Source organism: Megachile rotundata, chromosome 13, assembly GCF_050947335.1.
Source record: "Megachile rotundata isolate GNS110a chromosome 13, iyMegRotu1, whole genome shotgun sequence".
Classification (NCBI taxonomy): Eukaryota; Metazoa; Arthropoda; class Insecta; order Hymenoptera; family Megachilidae; genus Megachile; species Megachile rotundata.
Genome location: NC_134995.1, coordinates 11179398 through 11205022, shown reverse-complemented (window position 1 = coordinate 11205022; position 25625 = coordinate 11179398). Strand labels below are relative to the sequence as shown.

Sequence of the window (25625 nt, the reverse complement as noted above, 5' to 3'; positions counted from 1 at the left end):
AGCTGAATCTACGTAGCAGATAAGATAACCGTTGTGTTTCGCGTGTTCGCGAGCACGTAAATCGTCGTCGAAAGAAAACTTTCATCCACTTTCGTGTCTAGCACCATTCATCAAGGTTGGCTAATTACAGCTGTTCAGACATCGACCGAGAACAGCGTTAAACGTTATCCACGCCCATAATCAGCATCCTTCCGTGAAAAAAGACCAAAGATTATAGCATTGTTTCGAGGGAACGAGCCTCTCTGCAACGGTTGCAAACGGAAGGTGAAAAGAAACCTAACAGCCAACCGGAACGCTCCGGACAATTACGTCTCAATCGTTCTGCTCGAGATTTCCCTTCGTAAACGCTACTTCATTAATAACCCTTGAATCGCCGCATTTTTCACGGACTTTATTTTATTACGTTCGTACATAATTTTATTGCAAACGTTTCTTTTTATGGAGCAGCTTCAACTGCAAGATAAATGTTTCTGAATACGATTACGTCAAAGAGTAAGAAACAACAGGCGACCTTTATGATAATTTAGAAACAACAGGCGACCTTTATGATAATTTATAAGAAAAGTATCACAAAAAGTACAGACGAATGTGTTACAGAGAAACAAAACATTTATTGCAAACAAAATATCTAACAGAATATTTATTCAGAACAAAATATTTATTGCAAATTTACTGGTGAATGTACAAGTTATTTCGGCCGCCATATTGGTACACCGTGCGCATGCGCACTTCGAAGTACTCCGTCGAAGTCGTGCCACCCCCGAGTTAGCTAAGTGTCTGTAGAATATTAATTTCCCCGCCCAGTTTCTTGTGATAACTAATACTTGTTTACGTGTCTTATTCCAATAACGTTCGAAAACTCTCGACTCGAAGATCGAGTAATTGAATAGCTCGAAAATTTGCACGAGAAAGAAACTCCTCGGTGCCTCTCGTTTCCTTCATTCTCACGGTCCGTGAAACGGATTGCCCGCAGGCTGAACAATAAACGAGCAAATGCAGCCAACAACGCGTTTTCAAGGGATTGTAATAGCAGCCAGTCTCTAGTAGCGCGATTAACAAAAGCGATCTATTAAATGGGCCATTGTACTGTCTTGAGAAGGGAATGACACCGGCAAGTCCCTCCGAGCAAATTAAATCCTTCGCGAGATTCGTGTTGCGCTGATTGAAATAATACGAGCAACAGATAACGCTAAAACACTTGAAAATGATAGACTCTGCTGATAGATTACCGGGTATTTTTGTGGACTTATTGGACTCGTATGGTTATGCGATTTCTAAATAGAAACGTGTTCATGCTGTTACGTAGAGGGGTAATAGCTTTTATCTCACAAAAATCATCGATACGTAGATACAATTAACAAGGGATTTGACCATTTCGAGTGAGGTATTCTGTTGAAGTTAAAGCATTTACCATGCTCATACCGTTTTTAGAAAACCCTACATCCTTCGAAGTCATTGTTTAATTAGGGTCTGGAACCTGCGAGTACTTCAGGTATAGACACACGTACTGTCATGGCAGTTCTTTTTTAGTTCTAACTGTGCGCCCATCTTGTAAGCACCGAATTCTTCTATAGTTTCCTTCACCGTTTAATTTTCCCATTTATAAATATAATTATTGATCTGATATACTCTACGCATCTATTTTATTTCACATAACTCCTGAGCTTCGGAAGAATTCAATAGAAATTCCCGAAATTTTCAAGTAGAAAAATCATGGAGATACAAAGGGTCGATTTTGAGTAAGTGTATTAGATAGGTGGGGTATAGCGGTCTCCAATTAAGTTGCAAGTATCGAGCATTCGTTTACGATTTCATTGGTGTTTCTCGCGACGTGCACGATCGGGCTGGTAGGAGAAACGAGCGAGCAAAGAGTGTCGAGCTGCGAGGCTGGTAGAAATAAAAAGCCGTAAAAGCGTAAGAAATCTTCTTGAAAATCTTGTCGCTGAGCCGGCGGCGTGGCGGCACGATTCTCTCGGTATGCATAGCTTAAGGGAACTGGAACTCGCACGGTAAGGAGTCTAAGATAATCGCGTTTATACGGCAGCTCTGCAGTCCGCATTCCGAGAATTCGATACTACCCACAGAAGAAGAAGAAGAAGTTGTTCTCGACCCTTTCAGGCCGTCTCGTCGTTCTCGCGATCGTTCAATTTGTACCCGCGAACCGCAACGATCGCTTTTAGAGCCGGTCCGTGATTTCAAACGATCGAAAAAAGAAACGGCCACGATTTCGCCAACGTTCCTCTCTACGATCGACCACCATCGATAATAGCGTTTCGTGTATCCAATTCTGTAAATGAAGATAGGATAATCTCTCTTATCGTTCCCTGAATGAAAAGCGAGACGGCAGATTAATCTGTGCGCCATTAAAGCTGTGTCGGAGTTTTTGAAAAATTTCAATTAAGACAACGTTCAAATAAATTTTATATACGGGTGACGATAATCGACGATAAAACGTGATATTTTCCCGTCCGAAGACACCGTTCCGCTTCATTATGAAGGTAATTTCGTATCGAAAAGGCAAAAACTAAACGATTCTCTCGTCTCGGAGCAGCGCCGGTAATAAAGCAATCAGTCGATCTGCTGCAAAACAAAAAGCTGCACCGACGGGTTCAAGTCCACGTTCTAACCGAGAGGATACTCTCAAAGTAACAGAAAAGATGGATGTTGATTCCCAACAACCGAAACGTTCGATTATAAATAATAAAAAAAGACTTACCACTGGTTGAGCTGTACTCGCCGATATATCGCCTCGTTAAATAGCGTACGACCACAGCTAGAACAAGAACAAAACACGTTAAACGTTTCAGACACGGGGAAATTAAGTTTTTCTACTTAAATGTTGCAAACGTAAATAGCGAAACCGCAACGTTCCTTTACATCTTTTTAATATGTTATTCTTTCCTATCGATCCTTTAGCAAGCTCGAGAATTGGCGAACTGCAGTCGATACCGAATGAAAGTTCCAGTTCGTTTCTTAAATTTAACTGAAACTGGTTTACGTTAGTGAAAAGCGATTTCTCTGATTTATGCTTTCCGAATTTATATTTAATCTGGGTTCAATATATCTAATACATTTTATTGCACAATTTTAGAAATCGCAGACAATTTTACGTTAAAATAAACTCATTACTGAATAATGTAACTTTGCATACTTTTGTTATAAAATTAATGTACACACATAATAAAAATTGATCTCTATCAATGTATATACTGCACCTGGTAAGTTGGCAGATGAATCTGGCCAACTCACCAGACACACATTAAAGTACCAATTGAATTACCAATTTAATTAAAGTAGCAATTTAATTACCAATTTAATTAAAGTACCAACTTAATTAAAGTCCCAATCTCCAAAGATAAAAACTGAATTAATTCGAATAAGGCAATCAACGCTAAATCGTATAGGTCTAGTCGTGAATCAAGTTCGTCGTTTGGTCTCTCTAAAAGAAACGAACCGACGACAGATTTATAAACGGTGTATATATATACGAGAGTACTCGACGAGTACGAGACCAGCACGGATCTATGTACTCAATAAGTCTTCAAGGGTCGAACGAGAGGATACGTACACGTCGGCGACATGTTGAATTCTGTCTCGTACGTAAGTAACGAAGAAATTTATTACAAATGCACACATATACGTATGCGCATTCATAACGTCGGACGAGTGTACGAGCATTCCTATTAATGACATTTCCTGTTCACCGTGGCCATTCATTATCGGTATTACGTATTTGACGCAGAATTTTTCCACCTTCGGGAACTCCCTTCTTTCCGACTTTCTTTCTTGTCGCTCGTCAATGGCAATCGCTGTTTTTTTCGGAGGACGTTAGTTATTTTGCATAACCATTGTAAGGTAATAGAGGTACAATTAACTCGAAGGGATTTTTGGAAGCTTGGGAGTTTGGAAGCTTGATAGTTTGGAAGCTTGGGAGTTTGTGAGCTTGGGAGTTTAGGAGCTTGGGAGTTTGGGAGCTTGGGAGTTTGGGAGCTTGGGAGTTTGGGAGCTTGGGAGTTTGGAAGCTTGGGAGTTTGGGAGCTTGGAAGTTTAGGAGCTTGGGAGTTTGGGAGCTTGGGAGCTTGGGAGCTTGGGAGTTTGGGAGCTTGGGAGTTTGGGAGCTTGGGAGTTTGGAAGCTTGGGAGTTTGGGAGCTTGGAAGTTTAGGAGCTTGGGAGTTTGGGAGCTTGGGAGCTTGGGAGCTTGGGAGTTTGGGAGCTTGGGAGTTTGGAAGCTTGGGAGTTTGGGAGCTTGGAAGTTTAGGAGCTTGGGAGTTTGGGAGCTTGGGAGTTTGGGAGCTTGGGAGTTTGGGAGCTTGGGAGTTTGGGAGCTTGGGAGTTTGGAAGCTTGGGAGTTTGAAAGCTTGGGAGTTTGGGAGCTTGGGAGTTTGGAAGCTTGGGAGTTTGGGAGCTTGGAGGTTTAAGAGCTTGGGAGTTTGGAAGCTTGGGAGTTTGGAAGCTTAAGAGTTTGAGAGCTTGGAAGTTTGGGAGCTTGAGAGTTTGAGAGCTTGGGAGTTTGGGAGCTTGGAAGTTTAGGAACTTAGGAGTTAAGAAACCTGAAGATTTAGATATCTGGCATCTGAGTAATAAGACGCACCCAGAGTTGAACTTTCAACCGTAAATCCTGAATTTTCGAGTTCAGACATCCGCATCCTAAGCTTTCGTAGGCTCCAGATTCGTCTCAAGGCATCTCGAATTCCACGAACTTAAATCAGCGAGGTTACCGAAAGCTCGTAAGACCAAAGTGGCACACGATCCGTTTCGCCCGAGGATCCTCAGCTAACAGCTGACATTTGAGGTACTCGCAATTTGTATACCTTTGTGTCGAACGAAAATACGTGTAAACTCTCTAACCACGTCGAACGAAAGTTCAGAGCCGAGGGAAATCCAAGACACGTATCAGATGGAAGTAGAAGTTCACCGTGCGACGACGAGAAATTTATGGCGGCAAGATCGTAGAATCCATACACGTGAAGCTAGGTATGCCTAGACTGTGTTGCGCTTGTCTCGTATTGTTACGAAGCGTGTCGTGTGCGATGCACCGAAGAAACTCCACGGAGAGCTTTGTGAATGCCTTCGTCTAGTTCATAAGTCTGAATTGAACGCGTCAACGGAGCTTTATCGGTTGGATCTCGTACGACGTGCTCGTAAATTACCACGTTGCTTCGCGATACACGATAATGCGTGTTGTACTTAAACGAATTCGTGAAGGATGTAGGCCAAATTAGTTCGTTTGCCAATTTAGGAAAACCTTCTAGATATTTGGGTATAATTTTGCAAGTTTATGGACTACCTTCTAATTTTTTGGGTATACTAACTTGCAAGTTTATGGACTACCTTCTAAATTTTTGGGATACCTAACTTTCAAGTTTGTGGACTACCGTCTAAATTTTTGGGTTTTGCTAACTATGAAGTTTGCAAACTTACTAAGTTATAAATTTCCTAATTTCTAAGTTTCTAAAGTTCTTATCTTCTGCATCTTCAAGTTTCCCAACTCCCAAGTTCCGAAACTTCCTAGCTTCCAAACCTTCAGGTTTCTTAACTTCCAAGTTCCCAAACTCTCAAGTTCCCAAACTCCCAAGTTCCAAGCTTTCTACCTTCTAAATCTTCAGATTTTCTAACTCCCAAGCTTCCAAACTCCCAAGCTCCCAAATTCCCAAGCTCCCAAACTCCCAAGCTCCCAAACTCCCAAGCTCCCAAACTCCCAAGCTCCCAAACCTCCACGCTCTCAAACTCTCAAGCTTCCAAACTCCCAAGCTCCCAAATTCCCAAGCTCCCAAACTCCCAAGCTCCCAAACTCCCAAGCTCCCAAATTCTCAAGCTCCCAAACTTCCAAGCTCTCAAATTCCCAAACTCTCAAACTCCCAAGCTTCCAAACTCCCAAGCTCCCAAACTCTCAAGCTCTCAAATTCCCAAGCTCCCAAACTCCCAAGCTTCCAAATTCTCAAGCTCCCAAACTCCCAAGCTCTCAAACTCCCAAGCTTCCAAACTCCCAAGCTCCCAAACTCTCAAGCTCCCAAACTCCCAAGCTTCCAAACTCCCAAGCTCCCAAACTCTCAAGCTCCCAAATTCCCAAGCTCCCAAACTCCCAAGCTCCCAAATTCTCAAGCTCCCAAACTCCCAAACTCTCAAACTCCCAAGCTTCCAAACTCCCAAGCTCCCAAACTCTCAAGCTCCCAAATTCCCAAGCTCCCAAACTCCCAAGCTTCCAAATTCTCAAGCTCCCAAACTCCCAAGCTCCCAAACTCCCAAGCTCCCAAACTCCCAAGCTGCTAAACTCCCAAGCTCCCAAACTCCCAAGCTCCCAAACTCCCAAGTTCCCAAGCTTCCCACGTTCTAAATCTTCAGATTTCCTAACTCCCAACTTCCCAAACTCCCTACCTTCTAATTTTCCATATCCCCAAATTCCCCACCCGCATCTCGAGAGCACAAAAAGTATATAAACAGCGAAATATTTATGCTCCGTTATCTTTATCCGTACTGTGGAAACCACTTATTTTTAGTATTACTACTGGACTCGCGTTCGTTATTTTTAAAGCATTTTTCTCGCATCTGACGTCAGAATAGGAACCGAAAAATACAGACTTATCATCGATACGGAGAATTTAATTCCGCACGAGACTCGAAGAAACATATTTACAATCGAAGATAAGCGGTATTTACATTGTAGAGTACGCTGGGTATGCGGAGATTTTATGTGTAGCTTAATTAATTGAATGTAAGAATTTTTGAAGAACTACAAGATGAACCACGAACAATTTAAATTAAATAAAATTTATTCACAATTTAAAATTAAATTAAATAATAGTTAGTTGAACAAATTTAATTCCTAATAAACAGTACTGAAATATTACTTAGTACAACCTTAATAAACTACTTAAATTTCTGTTTAACCGATCGTAGAGTTAAAAATAAATTGTTACGATTACAAGAGGGATTTAAACTCATTATTTTACGACCCCTTAACAATCAAATATACGTTTATTTCTGTTGGAGCAGAATTTGGTCCAATCGCATGAATCAAGAGGAACCGAGAGGTTTTGGGTCGTGAATACGCGATAATAAATCGTCTGATTCATTCTTCATACGCTCATTTATGCGCACACGTTTCCTGAAACAGCACGTGTGCCGCGACAACCGAATTTGTTTCTTCCGTGGGGAAAAATTCGTCTTGTAAAATATTGAAACAACTGACGGAATATTAACGAGGTACAACAAACAGGAATGTGTTCAAGAATTCGACCAACAAAACTGATTTAACGCCGGTTTATTATTAGTTATGTGACGTGCTGGGATGTCGAATAAAATCAAAAGTATAGATGTGATGATTTCTCTGGATAGGTGGAGTAGATTAGGTTTTTAGAAGTTGGGGACTTTTAGAGATTTCGAGATTAATGTGTTAGGAAGTAGAGTAAGATTGGAGTAGATTAGGTTTTTAGAAGTTGGGGACTTTTAGATATTTCAAGGTTAATGTGTTAGGAAGTAGAGTAGGATTGGAGTAGAGAGAAGATTGAAATAAAAAAATGAGGGGTATGGTATACTGCTGGAGTTAAAGCACTGACCATGTTTATACCACATTTGGAGAATATTCTTTGAAGTTATTATTTAATTAGAGTCCAGAGCGAGTACTCCAAGCATAGATGTACTGTCAGTAATATGTTTTAGTTAGTTCTAACTGTCTATAAGCACCGATTTCTTCGACCATTCGATTTATCTTTCTAAATCATCACTCTGACATACTCCAAGTATATTTTATTTCACGCAACCCCTTACCCAAAAGCCTAAAAGCGATTTAACACAAGTAGCCACTGAAACCGCGTTCAGAAGACAATACCCCAATCGAAAATTGCGTTCTCACTGTTTGATGAGTAAACGGATATTCCCTACTCATGGAATCCGTAAAAGTCGTGAGAGAGGCTGCAGTGTCTCCTGGCGGGTATAATAAGGACCTCCTCGGACGTTATCGGATATCAGGCTGAGAGTGGTCAGCAGGTCGTTGAGCTACGAAAAATCCTGCACGGCAGCAGGTTCAGAGATCTGGACATCCGATACATCCGTTCTGTTACCGACCATGCTCTCCCGTTTGCCTTCGACCTATTCCTGCATGCCGAGTTTACGCACCGGAGCCTTTCCTTATCATCTTGCCGCGAATCTGCGTGTTTTCGAATAAACTGAATCCTTGAATGAATGATTTTTACCTTGGAGATTGCATCTAGCTTCTAATTGGAATTCAAACTGATGGAATTTTCGTGTGGTATGTTGAGTGGGTGCGTTTATATGGACTTAGGGTGTCATTCACTCTTTCGGGACCAGTATTAGATAGGTATAGGTATTAGATAGGAGCTAGGAGTGTTAGGCAGGGACCAAGGTGGTTGCATTCCACATCTTTCTCATTCACATCCTCACATCCTCATTCCAAGTATCAGAAATTCCCGAATTTTCAAATCTTTAATTCCCAAATTCTTCAGTTTCCAAATGTCCACATTATCAAAAGGCTATCCTATAAAATATAGTTGAATTTTGTCCTTAGCAAAGTGTCTCAACCCAGAAATCCCAGCTATACCAACTGGGTCAGAAGTTAGTGCTAATCATAGCATCAAATATAGTTGAATTCTGTCATTAGCAAAGATAAGGTCTTAGATCGGCATGGAAATCTCTGTTACAGCCATGGTCATTTTGTTATTAGCAAACTCGCAGGTCTTAGATCACCCCGAATCTAAGTTGTGAACTACGAATCCTCATGAATCCTAGTTACACCAACGAAGTGCAATTTTCCTTAAGTTTACAGGTCTCCTCAAATACACCCATTTGACCCATTTCTTTTTTTTTTCTCAAGCTCCCAAACTCCCAAGTTTCCAAGCTTCCTACCTTCTAAATCTTCAGATTTCCTAACTCCCAAGTTCCCAAGCTTTCTATCTTCTAAATCTTCAGATTTCCTAACTCCCAAGTTCCCAAATTCTCGAGTTTCCAAACCCCCAAGTTTCCAAACTCCCAAACTCCCAAGTTCCCAAGCTTTCTACCTTCTAAATCTTCAGATTTCCTAACTCCCAAACTCCCAAGCTTCCAAACTCTCAAGTTCTCAAACTCCCAAGCTCCCAAACTCCCAAGCTCCTAAACTCCCAAGCTCCTAAACTCCCAAGCTCCTAAATTCCCAAGCTCCCAAACTCCCAAGCTCCCAAACTCCCAAGCTTTCAAACTCCCAAGCTCCTAAATTCCCAAGCTCCTAAACTCCCAAGCTCTCAAACTCCCAAGCTCTCAAACTCCCAAGCTCCCAAACTCCCAAGCTCTCAAACTCCCAAGCTCCTAAACTCCCAAGCTTCCAAACTCCCAAGCTCCTAAACTCCCAAGCTCCCAAATTCTCAAGCTCTCAAACTCCCAAGCTCCTAAACTCCCAAGCTTCCAAACTCCCAAGCTCCTAAATTCCCAAGCTCCTAAATTCCCAAGCTCCTAAACTCCCAAGCTCTCAAACTCCCAAGCTCTCAAACTCCCAAGCTCCTAAACTCCCAAGCTTCCAAACTCCCAAGCTCCTAAATTCCCAAGCTCCTAAACTCCCAAGCTCCCAAACTCCCAAGCTTCCAAACTCCCAAGCTCCCAAACTTCCAAGCTTCCAAACTCCCAAGCTTCCAAACTCCCAAGCTCTCAAACTCCCAAGCTCCTAAACTCCCAAACTCCTAAACTCCAAAGCTCCTAAACTCCCAAGCTCCCAAACCTCCACGCTCTCAAACTCTCAAACTTCCAAACTCCCAAGCTCCCAAATTCCCAAGCTCCCAAACTCCCAAGCTCCTAAACTCCCAAGCTCCCACATTATCAAAAGGCATTTCATCCTACAAAATATAGTCGAATTTTGTCCTTAGCAAAGCGTCTCAACCCAGAAATCCCAATTATACCAACTCCCATAGAGCACGTTGAATAGAAAAGCGGATGGTAACCGATGATTACACTCAGATCCATTTATCTGCGTTAACGCCTATTGAAGTGGCAATTGGAAGCCGGTGCACACTTCCACGTCGAGCGAAGTATACATAAATTCATTTGGGCCTGACTTTATTACCGTTTAAAAAGTGCCGGCCAGACAGGAAAAAGAAAAAAGTAATCGTCATTTCATTCCTTGCCACTCGGATATTTCCAATCGAGACTTATAATTATTCCATTGACACAATTGATCCACGAAATCCAGAAGCTCTGATATTTAATTTTGAGCTCTCAGATTTGCGAATTTCTTTCGAATTATTGCCAGTCAAGACTTATTACAAGAACAATAATTATTCTTTTGACACAATTGATCCACGAAATCTAGAAACTCTGAGATCTAATTTTGTAGCTCTCAGATTTGCGAACTTCTCGAATTATTTCCAATCGAGACTTTATAATTATTCCATTGACACAATTGATCCACAAAATCTAGGAGCTCTGATATCTAATTTTGCAGCTCTTACGAACTTCTTCCGAATTTTCCGAATACCCTGTTAATTAATCAGAATAGCGCGAAGGTTCCTTACACGCGTTAACGCAGAAGCATCGATATCTCGACAGACAAGATCTCAGATGACCTGTAGATTGCGTAGGTCTCGAGATCTAGCGATATTCAAAGTTATAAGAAGTACGAGATCAGGTACATGTGCTCGACGAACGACATTCATTACAAATTACCTGTAACGATTTCGAATAATCTGCGTTAAAGATCGAATACGATTCTCTGATCTAACCGAACTTTCTAAAGCTTATGTGGCACACGATCTAATTCCCGAGATTTTTAATTTTGACTTTCGACTTTTTATTCTATTTGACTCGTTTGCTGTTGACTTTATTTGATAATTTGATCATTTTGGATATTTTGAAAATGAAAATTTCGTAACAATGTCGACGCGGTTCAATCGGGGTATCGATATCGCGCGGTTATTAATAGAATTAATTCGAGGTCAACGAACTATCATTGCCTTGATTTGTTCGTTTTGTACGCGTCGCACGACTGTCGAGCTAACTAATGCGATGTATTATAGGAAAGACTATACGTATTCATCTTAACGGCACTTTCATTCAATCCGTCGCCGGTCTATTAGACAGACGTGCAGAAATTACACGCTTTACACGACACAATATTGGTACTGTCCACCGTAATTAATATCCTTCTCTGATACGTTTATAATCCATACCGATGCGATGGTGTGCACCTTCCCATAATCGTAACACAATGATGCTCGTTCCGAACGCTCGTTCGCCGTTCGATAGATCGTGCGATTACACGAGGAATTCGATTGTTTGGAATATAAGCAATACTATCGATAGAACGTTCGAGTAATTAGGTACGGTATTGTGCACGGAAAAGAATGATCATCGTGCGGCTCGGAACTTATTCATCGTTATTTCATTCGATCAATTTGAATTTCAAATTATCATTTTCTCTGCTCGCTGAAAATTGATGATACTTTATACCGTAACTGATACGGCCATCGCTTTGTCGCGTGGAAAGTGCCATCTAACTAAATGTCTAATTTATAGATAAAAGGAAAGTGTGACTCGAGCAATTACTGCGGTTAAAAAACGGTATCTGTTTATAAGAACAACAAGAATTCTCAGGAAGCGATCCAATGAATCGAAACACGAGTAAATAAGACATATTTCCGACCTCATGAAAGCTTATTTATAAGAACTTATTTTTCATTCGAAAATAGTTTCTCAAATCCAAAGTGCGTCACTAGTTGTCTGTATTTATATGTCTCTATTCTATATTCGTACTTCGATTTATATTTTCATACGTGCAAAACAACTTCGAATAAAGTATTCGAAATAATTCCGTTAACTGGATTAAGGTATACAGTAAATAAATTTTTCTGTAAATTTATAAAAAATTAGGTTACCTGATTTTCCAACTCTGGGGCCGCCGAGGACGACCACCCTGATCCTGTTGACGTTTGTCATCAGACGTGGATGTTAGGTGTCATTCGAACCGCCCTTGCACATTATATACTGTCCGATCAACACTGTTCGCGTTGTTTATCACCATAAAAAATGTATTCACATCGCGCACGTACGCAGAACGACCGCAAAAAATTGTTTACAGGCAGATTACTTCACGAACGTCAATGTTTACACAAAGAGAACCGTTAAATTCGACAGAACTCTGTCCGGTTCGTAACAAGCTTTCGTATACACTCGAGACAATTTCTACGACGAGGATCTGTTTCTTCGATAATTTTGTCTCTGTACAAAGCTTCTATTTATTCACTTGGTAGCACTCGGTTGTTCTTCCACTAATCACGTTCGAACTACGGACAACTTCACGGAGCAGTTTGAAATGCGACGTTTATTCCAACCACGCTCCCCAACGGCGCGATAAACTGCGTTGAGTAACAACCACCTTTTCAGACTCGACGACACATCGATCTTTCGAAATGTCGCTCTTGTGATTCACTGTTAGATCGTCGCAATCACGAAGTCGGTGCCGAGCGTCTCGAGACGATTTTGCAACGGAGAAACGGTCATTACCGACTTACCGCGTTTTGCAGATTTCTGGAATCGCGCGCAGTGTCGCCACGAGCAACCCTCCTTTTTTTCCTTCGAAGTTTGTCACCGATAACGAAGATACACTAAAGAAGAGCGTGGTGCCGTCAAAAATGCCGCTTTCTCGTTCTCGAGATTTCTCTTTTTTCCTTTCGAAAACACTTTCCAGCCCGGCCACGATTCGACTGCGCCTCCTGGACCACGGTGATGATAATGTCGGCGGCGGACGACGTTCCGGTCGCACCGCGAGCAAACATGCGGGCCAGTGCGCCGACACGCTGCGAATAATAACACAAGAAACGATTCAAGAAATGCTGTCTTGCTAGTTCCATTTATAACGGGTCGACGGCCTCCCTCCTCATCTTCTCTTCTCGCTTGGCGCCGCCAACGTCGGCTCGTTCCGATTACGAAAAAAAGGTTAGACGGCGCGCGCGCGCGCCACCGAGCGCCAACAGCCGAGCCACTCGCTCTCTCCGACGGACAGACGAATACTGGAAGCAAGACGCGCGGAGAACTAGACTTCGAGCACCGCCCACGTGATCTTGCAGTTCATACGTCGCGCCGTTCGAATTTTTACTTTTTTCCTTATTTCTTTCTTCCTTCCCGTCTTTCTTTCGCGCGACCTTTTCGGCCCACGATTTTTCAAATACATATCGAGAAAACCGATGCTCCTTTTTAGGTTAATTTTGCAGGAAATATCGCGGATATATTCGTATACTTTCAAACGAGAACCGAAAAGGGACGAGGAAGGGCGAAGAGAGACGAAGATGTACGAGCAAAGACGAAAAGAGTAAAAGTGCTGTTATTAATATTATTATCGTCAATTCGATATATCGATTGTTATTGTATGCCATACAAGTATTTGTTTAATGTAATATAAAGTATCTAAATCTAATATAAAGTAATATAAAGTATCACTAAATCTGTAAACGTGTTTTTAACACTAAAATTGAACGTACGTATTTATGTTATCCGTACACTTGGTCGTTGATATACAAATAAGATTAACTGTTACAAAATGTAACAGTACAAATTCAATAAGCAATTTTATTGTTTAAATCTAATTGATACATCGTGGTTAGGATAGGGTAGGATACGTTACGCCGGTGATGATTAAATCGAATTTAGGTTATGTCGAGGGTAGATTACATAGCGGGAAAGTTACGACGAGAAACGCTGGTACAGGTTTAGGTTATAGGCTAGGCAGACTAGTACATTTTGCATCCAGTTCACTCTCATTAGTCTTAAGTATCAATAAGACACCGATAATTTATCGATAATCGATAGCAGTACCTCTAAAGGAGATCCATTTCACGAATTAATTTATGTTTAAGTTTTGTTACCGGTTAAATTATCTGAGATTAGATAACGCACTTTATTGTCAGCGAAGGTTTATTTATTGCGGAAATACGGAATAACGTAACATTGTTCGGAAGGCAACATGATCCCTGCAAGATCGAAATCGAACATTCGTGAACGCTTTACGCGTAAAATGTAATTGTATTTCGGTATCAATAACGTGTACCGGATCGTCTGCGTTCGCGTTTCTTTTACAAACAACACGCGTACACCGACCGGAGCTGGTTCACGCTTTAAACATTTTATCGCGGGCAACCGTAATATGGTGCTCGTCGGATGACAGACACGGCACAGGCGTACCAAGCGAGAAAAGAGGTTAACCTACTGGTGTATGTATTTGCGGACAAACGAAAGATAACTCGAAGGCGTTTCAAAAGTGACAATTCAGGTGTAACGAAAAGCCATTGAATCCACGACCTCCAGAAGGTCGACCATCGTGTGCAAATATTAAACAGCGAACAGATGTTAACCGTGTACGCGCGAACAAGTAGTTTCCTTTCTTTACAGTGACGCCATGCGATATCGTTTGACGTAAAAATGTGGGAAGCTTCGAAATAAATTACCTGTTATCCACTTGTGACAATAAATTCACTGAATTTCGCGATCGAATCACCCGCTGCGTAACTTCGCGTTCGTTTGTTTAGGTTCGATACTGTTCACTGTTACGGGATCGAACGAGTTACGACGAAATTTGGAGGGATCAGACATACGCGAACGAAAACGCGATCCACGAAAACACTTCAACACCGACCTCACCGAGCGTTCGTCGGCGAATGCTCGAGCTTGAGCGCCTCGCGCCGTCTAATATGCACTCTCCAGCATGCCCGCTGCACGCCTCGACCACGACATGGCGTTCCGCTCCACGCTACAAGGTGACTGCCGTGTTAACAGGTAAGCGAAGACCGATGCGCGAGCGCTAGTATGCAAGCGCGTGTTAGCCGGTACAGGTAACTAGCCAGCCACTTATTCTTACGGTCACCATGACTTTTGCTATAGTCTCGATAACTTGCTGATCGTTACGTCACCATCGATTACAAATTATTTTTCATTGCAATAAATTATTTTCCAACATGGTTGTCTGTCAGATATTGTTTTTGTGTTTTCAGGTATCAGGACAGTATCGATACTCGAACGAAGATTAAATGAAAAACGTTGTTGTAATGAAGTGTTTCTATTTATCGTACGACAATTTTCATTCCTCTCATATCGAAATGAAAATATTTTGCGTGAAATGACTGCAATCGATTAACCTAACCACTTATTGACTAGTGATTGAATTAAATTCTAAATGCAGATTATTAAGGATACTGTTTATTCAGATATCAATGCAGTGCAATCAACAGTAGCACACATAACTACAAATTAGCTTTCTAGCAAGAAATACTATAAATTGATCATGTTGTATTCAAGTTTCAAGAGCAGAGGTGGATGTTTTATTTCAAATAAATGCGCGCTTTTTTAACGGTACTGTCAGCGTCACTCAGTGGTGGATGAAGAAACTAACTTACAGACAAACTGCTTTTTATTGTAAAATATGCAAGCTAAACGTGTTATTAGGACACATGTAATGTCTTGTTAATTCAATCAAGCTCAACTAACTTTAATTTGAATGTTAGAATCGAAAATTAAAATGATTGCATTCCATGGACCTTGCAATGCTTAGTCATCTAGCGGCCATTTTGTAATACCAATAAAAGTATACCTAGCGATGATAAAAAATTAATATTTCACTATACTCGAGTATAATGGAATATATTCCAAGCATTATAAAATCAATATTAATAAATATGTAGCACACTAATCAACGTTAATTGAATTTTTTACAAAAATGGAACCAGTGGCGCCATCTAGCGGCTAGCGGCGGAATTATGAAAAACTAAAATTTCGATTTTCTCCGAAATTAGGCAATTTTACGTATTTCGGAAGGTTAGGAATTGTTCTGTAACCTCTCTAGAATTTATATATTGCCACAAGAATCTCCTCACAGCGCTGGAAAAGAAAATAAAAAAAAAGGTCAAAACATGGACTAAAAAATTAGCGTCCATCTAGCGGTGAAAGTTGGAACTATAAAAATATAAAAATGTGATTTTCTCGAAAATTAGCGAACTTTGAATACTTCTAAGGCTCAGAAAGTGTTATGTGATCGCATTAGAAGCAAAATAATGCAATAAAAGTTTCCTAAGCGCTTTAATAAAGAAAATAAAAAAAATGTCATTTTATGGAGAAAATTTGTGTCGCCATCTAGCGGCGAAACTGCGAACTAAACTGAAAAAACTTATGTCCGAACAGGCCGTAAAGGGGTCAAATAAAAATTGATTTTCTGGACTTAATAGGCAAAAAGAAGAATAACTTATTTAACAAAAATTGCTTTAAAATGTCTAAAGAAGCATACTATGTCGTCAGAGTTGCGAAATATTAATTTTTATATTTTCCTTAACGCGTGTCCGGACATACGTTTTTCCAGTTTAGTTTGCAGTTTCGCCGCTAGATGGCGCCACAAATTTTCTCCATAAAATGACATTTTTTTATTTTCTTTATTAAAGCTTTCAGGAAACTTTTATTGCGTTATTTTGCTTCCAATGCGATCACATAACACTTTCTGAGCCTCAGAAGTACTCTAAGTTCGCTAATTTTCGAGAAAATCGCATTTTTATATTTTTGTAGTTCCAACTTTCACCGCTAGATGGACGGCAATTTTTTAGTCCATGAAATGGGCTATTTTCTTATTGTCTTTTCTAGCGCTTCTAGGAGGTTCTTGCGGCAATATATAGGTTCTAAAGAGGTCACAGAACAATTTCTGACTCTCCGAAATACGTAAAATTGTCTAATTTCGGAGAAAATCGAAATTTTAGTTTTTCGTAGTTCCGCCGCTCGCCGCTAGATGGCGCCACCTGTACCGTTTTCGACCGAATTCGACAAAAATTGATTTTCTGGCTTTATTAGGCATCGAAACGCATCAAACCCTAATAGAAATTTGTTTCTAAATGCCTCAGGAACCGTACTACGTCGTCAAAGTGCCGAAATATTCGCTCGCTTTCGGCTCGCTCACTCAATAAATGAATGTAGGCTGTTTTGGTTCCTCCGCTCGCCGTTGGGCAGAGCTAGCGGCTCTATTTTTAAAAATCGATGACTATGGAGCACATACAATGAAATGAGAGAGCATATAAATTAACGCAACATTTTACTTGTCACTTAATTACATTGCTTTTCTAATGATAGGTCTCCATCTATGTTACAGGATAAATCTGCATTTTTCAAGTTATACGTAAAACCGTGTGTTTCATTCAAGAGAGGGTGGAAAAGATCGAAGTAGAATTTGAAGAACATTAAGATGGAGATCGGTTACGTTAAATTTCATAGACACGAATCATTTAGAAAGCAGTAGCTATTAAAGTTTAAACGTTACGGATCGGTATGTTACAGCGAGGGAATTTAGCAAGAAGGGGATACACGCGGATCTCATAGCGTTCTTTTTCCGCAAGCAAACCAGTCGCCGCAGCGCGGTTTTGGATTTTTAGTCCAAGGTCGGACGGAATAAGTGATTTTGTCGAGAGGAAGGTTATAAAGGCAAAGAAAGCAGAAAAGGGGATCGGGCGTGGCCCGAGAAAAGCGAGCGAATAATCGCACGCGCGTTGTTATGGCGAAAGTTTTTCGGGTGCCCGGCCGAAACACGCCCTTGTACCCCACCTGATTCGGCGAAATGTCCATCTCGCTCGCTTAGTCGTTCGGCCTATATAAGAATTCGGCTACCAAACGTTCGACACGCATTTGCCTTCGTACGTCGTCGACGAACAACCCGATTCTCTACGCCTTACAATGTTCTCCAAGGTAAGTCAAAGAACTTCGAGGATTTAATCGAGTGTTTCTAAATTCTTTCTACCCGTAGATCGTAATTCTTGTGGTCGCTTGCTGGGTGGCATCGAGCAATGCCGGTTTCTTGGCACCTCTACCCAGCCCCGCACAATACACCTTGACGACCGCAGCCTTGACATCCACGTCCGACAATATTCTTCGCAGTTCTGGAAATCTGGCTCAGATCGCTACCCAATCGAAAACGATTTCCACACCGTTCTCCAGCTCCAGCAAATCCGATATCCGCGTAACGAACCCGGCCATCTACGCGCACGCTGCACCCTTCGCACATGTGGCGACACAATACGCGGCACCTCTTGCCGCCGCCGCACCGATCGCTCATTCTAACCAGCTCCTCGGTGTTGCTTACTCGCCGGCGGTTGCTGTTTCGCACATGGCTTACAGCAGTCCTATCGGTGTCTCGTACTCCTGGTAATTCGACCATTGCCTCGTTTCTTCGATAGATAAGACGCGGTAATATTTCACCAATGTACTTCTACCGCAAATACCGACCTGTATTTCTATGCTTTTGTACACCTATTCTTATTTATTAAATACAACAGGCCTAACTGAAATGTACACGAATGTATTATCACTTCTTCCCTCCTCGTTCGTTACATCGTTCATTGTTTTACATTTTGTCGACTTAGGATGTTAAAAGTTTCGTATTACTTGTATGATGTTTTATTTTGATCATTCTCGATTTCGCATGTACTTCCAGTCAGATAAATTGTATGTTCACAGCAGATAAATCGTTATATCAGATAGTCAGGTAAATTGTATGTAGATATTTCTAGTTAAATTGTACATAGATATCTAGGTAAGTAAAACAATTCGATCGACATAGATCGGTGAACATATTAACGCGAAGTAGCAGGAAAGTTGGTAAAAGATAAGATAAGAACTGGATGTATCATAACGATTTTACGTTTATTCGATTCTGTTATTACATTCTGTGACATGTAGATCGTTTGCGCCGAAACGGTGCAAAGTTATCGAGGGTACGAACGTTAACAAGGTGCAGTCGACATTGGCGAAGAATCGAATGTGGATCGAATCTTGCACAACGCGACGGTCCGCGTGATCATGTTCGGCTAAGGAATCTTAGAGGACCTTGACGGCTCCCAAACCGTTCAAAGCTAGCCCGTTGAGTCCCAAGGGAGCGGCAGCGATGCCGGTGGCGATGGTGGGTCCGGCTGCGATCGCGGTAGTCAGTCCAGGAGCGAGGAGCGTAGGCGCGGCAAGAGCAGCAGTAACTGGAGCTGAAAACGTTTCGCCGGTACATTATGGTGAATCATCCTGAGTCGTTTTACACTTTAGACAAACTAACGGCAAATTTGATCGAGAACCGTTGTCGCGTTGGCGATCGTTACCGATTATAACCGTACAAAGCTATTCTTTTGGATCCGTATGTGCATGAACGTATTGACAGAGAACATATCGAACGATAGGTACAGTAAACGATAACGATAACAACGGTGACGATAACAAAGAAGTGAAAAGAAATAAAAGGGGAAAGTCAGGCGTAAAGTGTAGAATGACGTGATTAGAACGATAGAGCGCAAAGCAGATACGAGAAAAGCGGACTAATAATATCGGTTCTAGTTCTAATGCATAGAAAGGAAGCGTGTCGGCAAGCGATTGCCGAGCGCCCGATCTCGATCTTCCCGATATCGCTCGTATGTACGAGCACGTATGCGCGACTACGTTGACATGAGTGAAAAATGTGAGAAAAGGTACACGAGAAAAGCGAATCTCCCGGTGTCTAGCGATAAAAGAGAGTAAAGTATGTTCGTAGGGGGCTATTAGAAATTGTTAATTGGCACCCAGCAATCAGGTACCTGCAACGGCGCTATTAGCGACCGCGACTACTGGGGCGGGCACAGCGGTCGCCGTCACGATTCCAGGATTGTTAACGCGCACGTCCGCTTTCCTGACGCTACTGAATGGCGTATCTACGCTCTTCGAGTAGGCTGATATGGCACCTAAGTTACCGATACCCCGAATCACGTTAGAGGTCGACGTGGCGATCGTTGGTACTGCCACCGCGGCGGCTGCGTTCAAAGGAAGGGAAGCTGCTGCTGGCTGCACGGCAAGCGCTGCAGGCGCGGTTGCGAGTAAACCACCACCGATTACTCCGGCCTGCCCGACTGCCAGCAAGCAACCACAGATTACCAAGAACTGTAATCAAACAAATCCTTGTTAACAACTTACATATTTTAATATTTTCTGCCCCCTTTATCCTCCGTCCCCAAACTATTCAATCCCCATTTGAAAATTTTCTTTTTCGCATACTCGTTACGGGAAAATCAAAATGAAATATGATTGGTAAGCGTTTCGTATTGAAACGTTTGTTCAAAATTGTGATCAGCTTATTTTTACTGTGTAAGCGGTTACTCACCCTAAACATGATGACGCGGGTTGAGGATTGCTGTTTTCCTTACGGTTTGAAAGCAACAAATGATTTGGATGCATTTGACAAATCTGCCAGCCTATTTATACTCGAGATCTAGTAAAGCTACCCCCGACAGACAGACGGCTGGGAAGATTTTTTCACCGAAAACTCGATATCGGGTGTCCGAGTGACCGAAGGCAGCTGTATTGTACGGATGGTTTACAACCAGCCAATATTGCGACACGTGGGTATACATGCACATGAGCGTGCATGCACGCCTATATGAAACTGAAGCGTAATACTGGGCCTTACTGTATGAGGTCAAGACACCACAGACGAGTTTGCACGTTTTTTCGGCGATGATCCTAAAAGATCGGTTGTTTGAGTATCAGGGCTAATTTGAGCAAAATAACGTGGAGATAGGAAGCATAAGGAAATAAAGAAGAATCATCGGGAGAATAAAAGAGTTTTATTTCATCGAAACATGGGTCGTAGAGCATTATTGCAACACCTACGCGTAAAAGTACACCTATGGCTAAAGGACGGATACCATTGGATATTCATGCAATTGGCTAACTTAGATCTCGAGAGGCAACCGATACCTCTCGCTATCGAATCAAGCCATCCCTCGAATTATAGAGTGCACAGTATAAAGTATAGAATTACTTAGCAGCGTGAATAAAGTATACTCTTCTTCCTTGCAATTAATTTCAAATCATCGTAATCAAAGTAATAGGAGATCGAAACTTTACTCTTTAATTTTCAATCGTTGAAACTTGTAATTTCGGGTATCGAGTCTAGTCGATCTACGAGTCGTTCTATCGACAAAAAATCGAGATCGAAACGGACAGAAAAAAAAGGCAGAAGCGAGAACGTTAATGAAACAACGTTGGTGCAAAGTGAACGGGAACGTAATCGGCCTATCGTTGATCGCGGCGGTTGCGCAATTGACATTGGCAAAGCGTAAGGCGTAAGGGTACGAGCATGGCCAACGACTCCAAGTTGGCCGATTTCTCTGACAATGAGAGGTATGGCCCGGAGGCAGAAAGAACTCATTTCTTTTTCTTATTTTGTTCTCCTCGTAAATTGCTATTGAACTGTTTCAACGTTTGAACGTATTTGGATACCGCGCGTCTATGATCGAGAACGTTGAGATTCGATGTGTAGGTAACTCATGGCAGGATCGACGATTTGTGAGTAAAAGATAAACAGAACGTAAAAGATTGTTTTTATTTGTCATATCTTTATAAAATACGATACAATATGTGAATCGAGAGTTTCTACCATTCGTAGCTTCGAGCATTTTGTAGCTAGTGACGCTGATCGATGGTTCATCGATCGAACGTGTTGTTGCGACGCGTCAAGTTACTGCCGCAACTTCGCTAACAGCTCCGCGTCCCATACATTTTTCCTACGTTTGATCCGCTTCATTGTTACTCTAGAATATATCTACTAAAATTAGTCCTCGTTACGATCGCGTTACTTTCTCCTTTCGAACTCGATAATCCAGCTGTGAGAGAATGTCGTGTACACCAAGGTCTCTGAATAATAACTTCGTTATCTTTCGTTGACGAGAGACGGTTGGTATCACGTTTATCGACGGAAAAAGATTAACGATGACCGACCGTTAATTACCCGGCTTAGGGACCACCGCAACGGGGATGTTACATTAAACGTTACTATCCTCGTTTGTACGGTAAACGTTTTAAACAAAACGCGCTTTCACACATGCTCATATCGTATATTATATGGTACAAATATTTCTTATTTTTAATTCCTTCCCTTCATTACTCGAGCTAAAATCAAGTAAGATGAAGCGCTAGTTGACTAAACGGTGTAAATTATATACTTCTTGTTCTAGGTAACTTATGCTTGTCGTTAACTGAAAAACGGATTATTTGTAAATTTGACAAACATAATCTTCTCCAACATAGCGAATAGTTCTATTCGTCTATGGTCGGCTATTTCAAATAACTAAACTAATTGAAAGTATATTGCTAAAAGTTAACTACCACGCCATCGCGAATCAAGAGATTATTTGAGAGAAGAGTCGTGCGTTTGTACAAACACGTTACGAGTACATGCCCGCAAACAAATAATAATCGTTACAGGTGGACACGCAAAAAACATACGATCATTTTTCATGGTATTCGTCTGCTTGACAGAAAAGTAATAAACCTAAAGAACTGCAAGCAAATATGTACCAAACTATTCATTTAAACAGCTATAAAATAACTAACATTATTATTATTATTATTCATTGTTCTTGCGATACAACATTATTATTATTATTAACATATTTATCAATATTATTAAATTATTAACATCTTGTTCCTTAGATGAACAAATTTCAAGCATAAACGGATAGATGTATCGATGACGATATAAAAGACAAGATAGACAAAATCGGAATATTCGTGGACCGTATCTATTACATTGAGGTCGGTGACCAGAAATTCATTTCTCTCAATTCCGATGGTTTCGCTCGCAATAAATTAGAACCAATGGTCGACTTATCATCGGTTCCGACATACGTCAGATTCTGAGAGGATATAGATCGTTTTCTACCGAGTGCTCTGGATGAAGGTGGCGAAGGCTCCAAGTTCGTCTCATCCTCTTCTTCGATCTTGGCCGTGACGATCTCCCTGGACTGTCCTAATATACTCGCCAAGATCGAACCTCCTTGATACTTCTCGCGATCGAGAAGGAACGAACCGGTGAAGTAACGATTCGACGTTACGCGACGACGAGCTTTCGGCGAACTGTTCGGGCTCTGAACGGGCGAGGCGAGCGGAGTGGCTGGCAAGGATTTACTCCCTTTCTTCGGTTGACTTCCGGCCGATTCGGCCGTAAACGTTTCATGAAATTTATTCGACATCATCTGACTGGCTACGAGAACAATCGACTTTCCGCAAAGCGCTGGTTCGCCGTGAAATCCATCGTCTATCCCCTGGGACTTTGTCTTTATGTTTTCGTGTAACGAACTCTTCGAATTCCGGGTGTCGATCTCTGAAACGATCGATGAATTAGTATGCAACCAAGGGTCGTTCAATTAACGGGTTAACTGATCTACAGATTCGGTCATACAATTGCTAGGAATGTACGTATACCATACCTTTACTTGTCGTCGAAACTGGTACGAATGGTTGACACGCCAAAGGATGCTTGCTAAAATCGATTTCTTGCGTCTTTCTCGGATCGGGAACGGTTTTCTCTTTCTCCGCTGTTACGCTGCTTGTGGGCAATGTGACAGTTTGTCCTTCTTTCTTCGGAACTTCATCGATCGTCCGGAATTCTTCCGAACTGTTCAATCGACTCTGTGACTTTGGATATCGTAAATAGAAAAAGCTATCGTCGTGCGATGGCGGACTGAACGTACTCTCATCAAAATCAAATCTGTGAAAAAGACGAGAGAAATTAGGATACGGTGAAGAACCGATTAACGGTACGCGGTTCGTCGCGGCTCGTTACGAAAGAAAGAATCGATCACGTGATACTTGCACGTCTACGGTCCACGATATAGCGCTCAAAAATTACACCACTTTTCTAATTAAGTACACGTATCGTTACGATACGGTCCATTCGTCGATCGATATTTCAGCGATCGATACTCGTTGATGAATTGTCTTGAAGTCCACGCGTGTGTCTTACTTTTCGTGGTACAATCGTATTCCGTGAAGGTACGCGATTCAGTGAACGGTTTCTAAACCGGGTGTACGATATTCGGCTGCCAAGTACGCCTTTCCGTGCGCACGTGTTAATTTACCGCGTCAAGGTAGAAAACGCGTTGTTCGAGATCCGTCCGATCGACCGATATACCAAAAAGGCTACGGCTACAACGAAACGACTATGCGAACACTACACACCGCACCAGAAACATGAACAAGCGCATTCGTGAACGCAGTCGTGTGCCTAAGAATAGCGGGCACGATGCCACGCGAACTCGTTATTCGCCAAATTTCGCCTATAAATACTTTATCTATATATTCAATAAACGTATAAATATATTAGCTCGAATAAAAACGAGCCAAACAAACCAAAAAGTGCAACAAAAGAGAAACGGAAAAAAAAAGAATCAACTATACAGTACAATGTTTCTAACTCCGCTCTAGTTATAAAATTTGTTCATCGTACATAATCGTCTATACGGCCGTAAAATATTTATCGACGATTAATGTTTATTCGTGAAAACGTGACAAATCGCAAGTCCACGATAAAAATTACAATTTCACGGAGTTGAACTCGGACGTTTCTAGAAATCCGCAGCCGGACACACACCTGTTGTCGGTTCTTCCTTTCATCCATTGAGGCAAAGATATCCCGCCGCCAAGTATTCTATTATCCTGCTGTCTTGTAGAACCCATTTTACGTTGCGACGAAATTATATTTCTCCCGTATTCTATTCAATGATAATTGTATGTTTCTCGTTTTTTTAATCAGATCCAACTTCCAAACATTACGTTTAAATATTATCGATGAAATTATAAGAAAATCCTTGTTGCTGATGCCAAACCTATCGATCGAAAAGGTATCGTTTCCTAGGGGATCGACCTGAACGTTCTTCTATTGACCTGAAACAACGACAAAACGATTAGTCGTATGCATATTTATATGCGTGTAATTGTGTGTAACTGAATTCAGCGAAAATTTCACAATTCATATATCCCGACATACGATACACCGTATTTACCGGGACATACTATCAAAGTTTTCTATTACAGATATACGCATACATACGTATACGTACTATATATCGCTGATTAACTAACTAGCACTTATGCGCTACCACCTTTATGTCTATCTTCTTTTTTTTCTTCAATTTTCAACGTTTACGTTTAATTAATTAAATTACACTAATTCGCACGAAGTAATTTAATTAATCGCGATATATCGTAATACGAGTACAGAAGCTACGGTTTTCGTTGTTTCTTGTCGAAGTTAAACTTTTACTACGATGCTAATAAGTTGAACGACGTCAAATATTAATTACGAAAATGAGATCTCGACCATGATACGGTATGGCGTATTAGTGTAAAAAATAATGGAACATTAAGCAGCTAATCGCCGACGAGAAGCGTAAAAATGGATAAAATATGTTCTACTAGTTGTCAAATTATATTTTAATTTCTCGTTTCGACGAAAAACAACTATCTATTTTGAACAATCTATCGATTAAACTTTGTTATATTTACACGCTACGCTATCTAAATTTCACGTTCGAAACAAAAACATAAACAAAAACACTTGCTTTTTTAAAATGGCAATATGTATATCGATTATTTAGGTCTACTCACTCCATTTTTACGATACGACGAATTCTTCTTTGCAATTAGTAATCCCATTACTGTAATATTTTCACCAAACCTTGGAAATGGTAATGCCGTCACTCTAAAACGACGCAAACACCCACCATTTACTACGAACCACACTAATTTTTGACCTGCTACTACGTTTCGTCGTGTTATGTCAGAGAAACAGCAACGAACAGCTTTTCCTCGACAAGAATTTCTTGTTCGCGGAAGA

At 41.2% G+C, this 25625-nt stretch overlaps 4 protein-coding genes and 1 long non-coding RNA gene across 8 annotated transcripts in view; 2 read left to right on the top strand and 3 right to left on the bottom strand.

The window, feature by feature from the left end:
- LOC105663341 (ras-related and estrogen-regulated growth inhibitor) overlaps positions 1 to 14597 on the bottom strand; it is a 44129-nt gene extending 29532 nt beyond the window's left edge. The window contains exons 1-3 of one of the 3 annotated variants that reach the window (XM_012291574.2): positions 14419 to 14597; positions 11854 to 12774; positions 2717 to 2773 (exon numbers count right to left, since the gene is read on the bottom strand). In XM_012291574.2, the coding sequence (XP_012146964.1) occupies positions 2717 to 2773; positions 11854 to 11914 (118 nt within the window). In that variant the 5' untranslated portion in view covers positions 11915 to 12774; positions 14419 to 14597. Of the gene's footprint in view, positions 1 to 2716; positions 2774 to 11853; positions 13273 to 14418 lie in introns of those variants that run through there. The other 2 variants (XM_012291572.2, XM_076539311.1) reach the window with 2 other exon arrangements.
- Positions 14598 to 14611: 14 nt separating this feature from the next.
- On the top strand, positions 14612 to 15499 carry LOC143265709 (uncharacterized). Its single transcript, XR_013040390.1, has 2 exons — positions 14612 to 14746; positions 14962 to 15499. It is a non-coding gene; the product is annotated as an uncharacterized LOC143265709 (long non-coding RNA).
- Positions 15500 to 17117: 1618 nt separating this feature from the next.
- On the top strand, positions 17118 to 18286 carry CPF1 (cuticular protein CPF1). The gene is made up of 2 exons (XM_003705874.3): positions 17118 to 17683; positions 17742 to 18286. Exons 1-2 carry the CDS (start codon positions 17672 to 17674, stop codon positions 18141 to 18143), a joined length of 414 nt encoding a protein of 137 aa, XP_003705922.1. The 5' UTR covers positions 17118 to 17671; the 3' UTR covers positions 18144 to 18286.
- A 332-nt stretch (positions 18287 to 18618) lies between these two features.
- Positions 18619 to 20211, bottom strand: CPF2 (cuticular protein CPF2). Of its 2 annotated transcripts, none has more exons than XM_003705873.3 (3): positions 20109 to 20211; positions 19549 to 19888; positions 18619 to 18969 (listed from the first exon to the last, which is right to left on the bottom strand). In XM_003705873.3, the coding sequence occupies exons 1-3, from the start codon at positions 20115 to 20117 to the stop codon at positions 18812 to 18814; spliced, it is 507 nt and encodes a 168-aa protein (XP_003705921.1). In that variant the 5' UTR covers positions 20118 to 20211; the 3' UTR covers positions 18619 to 18811. The 2 variants fall into 2 exon arrangements, with proteins under 2 accessions (XP_003705921.1, XP_076395085.1); XM_076538970.1 differs by having other exon boundaries at positions 19708 to 19888.
- A 1102-nt stretch (positions 20212 to 21313) lies between these two features.
- Positions 21314 to 25620, bottom strand: LOC100883258 (uncharacterized). The gene is made up of 4 exons (XM_012291570.2): positions 25397 to 25620; positions 24381 to 24673; positions 23218 to 23498; positions 21314 to 23111 (listed from the first exon to the last, which is right to left on the bottom strand). Exons 2-4 carry the CDS (start codon positions 24464 to 24466, stop codon positions 22534 to 22536), a joined length of 945 nt encoding a protein of 314 aa, XP_012146960.1. The 5' UTR covers positions 24467 to 24673; positions 25397 to 25620; the 3' UTR covers positions 21314 to 22533.
- Positions 25621 to 25625: the final 5 nt, after the last annotated feature.